This window comes from Chaetura pelagica, unplaced genomic scaffold, assembly GCF_000747805.2.
Source record: "Chaetura pelagica isolate M959 unplaced genomic scaffold, ChaPel_1.0 scaffold3, whole genome shotgun sequence".
Classification (NCBI taxonomy): domain Eukaryota; kingdom Metazoa; phylum Chordata; class Aves; order Apodiformes; family Apodidae; genus Chaetura; species Chaetura pelagica.
In genome coordinates this window covers 3,011,721-3,017,720 of record NW_009952974.1, presented here as the reverse complement: position 1 = coordinate 3,017,720, position 6,000 = coordinate 3,011,721, and the positions used below count along the sequence as shown (strand labels likewise).

The window sequence follows — 6,000 nt, the reverse complement described above, 5'->3', positions numbered from 1 at the left end:
CAGGAGCAGTGGCCGGGTGGAAGGTAGGGCCTCCCAAACACACCTGGCTGCTCTGCTGCTGCTCCACGGGCTCAACCAAGAGCCACGTTCCTTCCATATTAAACACCCTGCCCCTTGAGTGCTGCTTTGGTTGGCTCTTTGGTTTTTCTCTTTCTTCTGCAGGAGCTGGGAAACATGTTTATTTGCTGTTCTAGTGTTGGGGGACTCTTGGAGGTGCCATGTTGTGCCTTTGAACCCCAGTGCCTTCTACCACCTGGCTTGGGGTGGCCCAAGTTTTTCCTGGGGGAAAGCTTCCCCCAGGCCTCCTGCTAAAACCTTCTTCCTTCTGTTTAAAACAATCATTGTGAGTGCTCATTGGGCAGGTTTGGGGTTAAATCTGCAAAGATTACTTGGGTTTGGTAAATCTTCTTTGCCACTGCAAAGAAGATAATGCTAAACAAAAGATTGTCTTGATTAGATTAAAGTTGGCAAATTCATTGCCCTAATCATCACATTGCCCTTCCCATGGCTATTCAGGAATACATCACCGTGACTTACTTGAAGTAATTGAATATAATTGTCTTTTTAACTCATATGTGTAAAACATCCATCTTTGTTAACGGCATGTGTTGCTGTCCTGCTGCCAGCTCACTGTCCTCTTTGGGAGGGGATGGGAACAAGAAGCAGAGCCAGGCTGACATTTATGAATTGGTAGTTGATTGCCTATAAAACCATTCTTTATTTCTGGCCAAGCACCTGGAAGAGAATGAAAAGGAACAGCACCAGCCCCACCAGAGCCTGAAAGTCTGGCTGATCCTCCCAGGGAAGAGACCAGAGGGGAAACCCTGATGTGGGATTGTTGCAAAGGGACATCACCAAAACCAGCCCTTTCCCTTGACCTCGGTGGCAGCAAAGTACAAAGAACTGGATAGAGTCGGAAATAAGAGTGGCAGACTAAATCTGGCACCAAGGCAGGGGCATTGCTTACCCTTCTGTGGTCCAAATAGGTTGAAATGCTAAAAACAAACTGCCAGGGGGGAGGAAAGAAGTTCATGGAAATTTTTCTCCCTTTGAATAATCAGAAGTGTAAGAAGGGAGAAATTCTCTTCAGATGTTATTTTTTATACCAGCAGATAGTTAGGAAAGGAGGCCAGGCAACAAACGCCTCATATTTTCTTTTTCCCAGCTCTCCTGAGTGACAAGGAAAGATTCTTTTAGCACAAAATTTCCAATATTGCCTTGGCATTCAATCACTTAGAAATGCTTAGTTACAAAATAAACCATAGCTGGCCTGGGTTTTAAGAGATTCAGGTTAACCTGCTGTTCTTAATAGTTTCATTACTATTAATTAATTAACCTGGCCCAGGGAATGGGCTCAAGGATTAGGCTATAACTCTCCATATCATTAAAACATTACCACCATGCCTGACACGGTTTCAGCCCATGTCACCTTGCACTTTCCTGCAGTTTAGGGGTTCACCCAGCCCTGGATGTGCCCTTTACAGACAGAGTGGCTGCCCTGTCTTGGGAGGCTAGAAAATTTCACCTGTTGGGGTTCTAGCTGGGCTGTGACCCCAGAACCACAGAAGAATTTGGTTTATTTGTATGGTATAAATACAGAGTGAGCACTGGAGGAAGCCCAGCCCAGGGGTGCAGCGTGGAAAAGATGTTAGTGTCTGGCATCAGGTATCTGTGCAGGGATAGTTGATTTTTTTGACTGTGTGTGGTGACGTAAAACCTCCTTCTCCCCATGGCAGCTGTAGGATTGTGTCCCCAGGGAGGTCATCAGCTCCAGCTGCCTGCCAGCCCTGGCAGTGGTTTGCGTTGAGCATGGTTTGGGGAGACCAAAGGCTGTTTGCTGCTGCCTGAGCTGGGGATGGGGTGTGATGGCTGAATGCTGCTGCATTTCTGACCTGGAAAAACACTGGCTGCTTCTTAAACTGAAGAGTCCGTGCAAGTGTCCTCATGTAAGAGATCATCCCTATCCAGGACCGTTAAAGGGTGAATCTTCCTCCCGCCAAAGCAAATCCTTCAGGATGCAAGTTTATACAGTCCCTGAGCTGCTTTTGGGAGGGGAGCAGAAGGGGGGAAGGTAGTTAACAGTTACCCTACTGTGTCCTGACATTGGGCGAGCTGCAAAAATGCTCCCAGTGTATCAGGTTGTGTGTGCTGCCAGCCCTTCTCTGGAGCACGGAGAGCAAGTCTGCTGTGGAGCCTTAAATACTTTCCACTCAACTACCTTAGCTTAACGCCTTTCAGCAGAGTTGGCAGGAGGGTTGTTTTTGTGTAGTCTCTCACCTCTCCCAGCAGCCCGGCTGACGTGCCTGTGCCGCGCTGTGCTGGGGATTGTACGTTGCAATGGGAGTAGGAGCCTCAGATCCTCTTGCTGATATGCCAGGAAAGACGTATGCAGGGATTTCATGCAAGCTTTGCACGGCAGACCCAAAAGGAGCGCACCCTCACTGGATGGAGTCAGCTTAGCTCTGCTGCAGCTGGAGCGTCAGATGTGAAGGGCTGAATTTTGAAGTCTTTCATAGAAAAGAGTTTCGCATCTGCTGGAGTTTGCTGAGCATCAGCAAGAGACTTGGCCCAAGCTTTCACACCTTGGTTTTGGATGGTGCTTCCCCACTCTACAGAGAGATGCTACCTGTCACAGAGGCAAGTCACAGTGAAGTGCTGCGTGCAGGCTGTGTTTTGAAATGCTCGCTTAGGAGGTGGGTTTTGTTTTCCTTTTAGTCTCTAGTTAGACAGAAAGGCCAAGAAGCCAGAGAAGAAAGGGGAAGGACTGTGAATGTATTAAATAATGTTTAATGAAGAACTTCTGACTGTTTGTAAAGGCAAAGCAAGACCAGCCTTTTATCTTTAAGCCAATTGCTGGTACAAGTCTAGAAAGTGGCATCGTTATAGGTGACATGAGCCCTATCAAAGGGCAATTGTACAGTATCACTACCGAGGCTCTGCTAATTGTGGGGGTTTTAGCTTCCATGATTTTATCAGGAAAGGCCCAGGCAGCCAGACAGTGTTGTTGGGGTGGCATGGAGAAATAATCCAATGAATTTTCCATCAGTTAGACTCGTTCAGATATTCTCACTGTTAACTTTTGGGGTCAATAATAAATATTAAAATCTGTAGATTTAATAAGTCAATGTAGGTGTTCTCTGCCTTTTGAGACCACTTTATCTTTCCATCAAAGATGAAACAAGCTTCTCAAATGAATAAAAAATAGGGCCTCAAGTGATTACAAGTGAGAGCAATTTGGGCTCCTCTCTCAGAACCTGGCAGTAGGCACTTTTGAGCCTCTTCTGACTGCCTAGGCAGTCTGCATTAGCACTGCTCTCACTGTTACATTTTTAGGTAAATATTTCCAGCCTTTGTGTACAGACCTTCAGGAAAGGTGTTTGCTGCCACTCCAGGCATGAGGGACGATGCAGGTCTGGATCCTGCCAGCCTCTGTTGAGTCTGATTTGCGTTGCAAGTCTAGTTTTCCTTGGTGCTTCCTATAATCTCCTCAAGTTCAAAGAGCGCTTAGCTGCTTGTCTTTGTCAAAAACCCTGTTGGAGATCTTTTATGTCGAAGATGTAGGATTTCTCCGCCTGACTTTGATTATTTATTCATTCCACTTCTCTGGTGTATGATAGCGCTGATATCATGAAGACCCCTTGTCTTGCAATGCTCTTGCTCTGAAATTCATGGAGATTTAGTGCCTTTGAAATTGTTTTAAAAGGAAAGGAAAAGTTTTTGAAGTCCCTTTTTTTTTCTTCTTCTTCTATTCCCCTCAACAGTGCCACAGCACATTTTTCCGGCCTTCCACGCTCCTTTGCCAATTGACATGCGCCACCAGGAAGGACGATACCATTATGAACCTCACTCTATCCACGCTATCCACGGGTAAGTCTTGCACCTCTGCTCCCACGCCTTGCTAAAATGTTGGCCACCTGTGGCACAGAGAATCCCACAGCTGAGGTCCTAGGCCTCACTGCCCTCCTGGTCCTGCTGTCCACTTCTAGTTCCACTGTCCCTGTCCAGTGGCACTACTGACCTGCCTGGCAGGAGTGCTCTGCAGGTCCGCGAAACCTATACAAGTGCCACGTCGTGGTGGGATGGGAGCACAGGACTCTGTGTCGTTAGCCAGCTGAGGTCCTGGGGACAGGCTTGAGTTGTGTTTTTGCACCACAGTGTTTCCCATGCCACGCTGTGCCTGGGCCACTTCTGGCATGGTCTTGACAAAGACCCAGCACTGCTCCCTGTGTTTGGACATCTCATGTTGTGTTCCTCTCTGCGCTCTGGTTGGGGGATTGAAGGGAAAGGTTGCCAGGAATACAGTGATTTACTTTGATTTTACTGGAACAGTGGCCTGGAGAGATGCTGGACAGTGTTTACTGAAGTGTGGTTAAGCAAAAGACCCTCATGCAGGTGTCCCTGTCTGTTCTGGAGGGGAAGGACCCTGGGTTTTAATGGTGACCTTCTCTTGGTAGTTGCCCCTTCCTGGGGCAATGGGGAGCAAGCATAGATGCCAGTCAGGCTCTGGACCCTGGCAGGGGGGATTGTGGTAAATCTCCTCATCTGCAACAGAGCAGCTCACTACTCCTTGACATCTCAAAGGACATGTTTATAAATGGGCCTTCTTTATGTAAGCTTTGACCAGGGCAGGGCAAGAGGACCCAGCAGAGATGTGAGCAGAGGCTGTAGGAACTGGGTGTCTGGGAAGATTTCTCTTCGTCCCTGAAACACACCATTCCTGTGACAGGTGAGAAGTCACCTGATGGGATTGGTGGTCCCACGGCCACCCCAAAATCCTTCATGGCTGTAACACAGAGCTCAGCAATCATCTGAGGGACAGGGCACTCAGAGTAGGGGAACCTGTTAGCACTGGAATCATTTTTCAGACAGAGCGAGGGAAGAACAAATAGAGCTTATCACTTTAATTGCTTTGATTCTTCTGTTGAGTCCAGAGCCCTGTTTTGGCCTCATCATCTGGCTGGGGTCAGCACTCACCCCGCTTTGCAGGGGCTGTTTGTAGAGCTGTGCTTTTTCTGGATATGTGCGAGCAGAGGAACAGCCCCCAGGAGGCAAGTAGCACAGACGGCGGCAGCCAGGAGATCTGTGGAGTCCCACAGCTCCCAGAGCTTTATTCTATTTCCAAAATGCTGCGGGAAAAAATGATAGGGCATTCCCCTGGATCCTACCAGAAGAAAAGTCGTTGTCTTTTTGGCTGGCAATCAGTTTGACTGGATGTTTAAAGGGGCAGAGCAGCTCCTTCCACGCTGTGCACAAAGGGGAAAACACAGAGCAGGTTGCTAACATGGGAATTGGGGGAGGTTGGGAGGGCTGAATTAAATAGTTCCGGTGTTGCATGCAAGTACATGCAAAAGTTGTAGGAAGAAAGACAGACAGATGAAGAGAAAAACATACTGGGAGATAGTTAATAAGTTAGAGCTCCAGGTAATAGAGCACATACTGACTTCTGAAAGGAACAAGATTCAAAACAGTGGTTAGAAGAGAGTATGGCAGAAGCCTAGATGTTTGGCACCAGGTTGTGTGCCTCACTCAGTGCTCCTCTTTGCTCCTCATGGGCTGGTTAGGCTGCTCAGCCTCTGCAGCAGCTTGTTGAGGGGGACCATGGAGCAGGATCTGCAGCCAGAACACAGCCGAGACCTTGCTGGCTGGTGCCATGTAGCTGTGAATCATAACTCCAAGTGACAGGATCCAGTATTTTATCATATTGGGGTTGTCTAACTGATCAAGCAGTGACCGCATTTGTCTCTCAGGAGACCAAGAGTGTCCTGTTTAGTAGCTGGGTAGAATTGTTGGTAAATACCTATTGCCTTTCTTCTTAGGGATCCTTCACCTTTCTAGCAGCAGCTTTCACAAAAACGACTAGTGAGGTACTAGAGAGATAACTTGGTCTTAGGAAGAGGAAACATAGTTTTCTTTGAAACATTAGTTAAGATGCTACCTGGGCATTGTGCTGAATTGCAGCGTCTGTGGCTGGTGAAGCTCCAATTTGAGCAGCCAACTGCA

At 47.7% G+C, this 6,000-nt stretch overlaps 1 protein-coding gene across 1 annotated transcript in view; it reads left to right on the top strand.

Annotated features, from left to right (window-relative positions):
- GLI2 (GLI family zinc finger 2) overlaps positions 1 to 6,000 on the top strand; it is a 142,218-nt gene that overhangs the window by 73,019 nt on the left and 63,199 nt on the right. Inside the window, 1 exon segment of the mRNA XM_009996042.1 lies at positions 3,762 to 3,867. Within this exon segment, the coding sequence (XP_009994344.1) occupies positions 3,762 to 3,867 (106 nt within the window).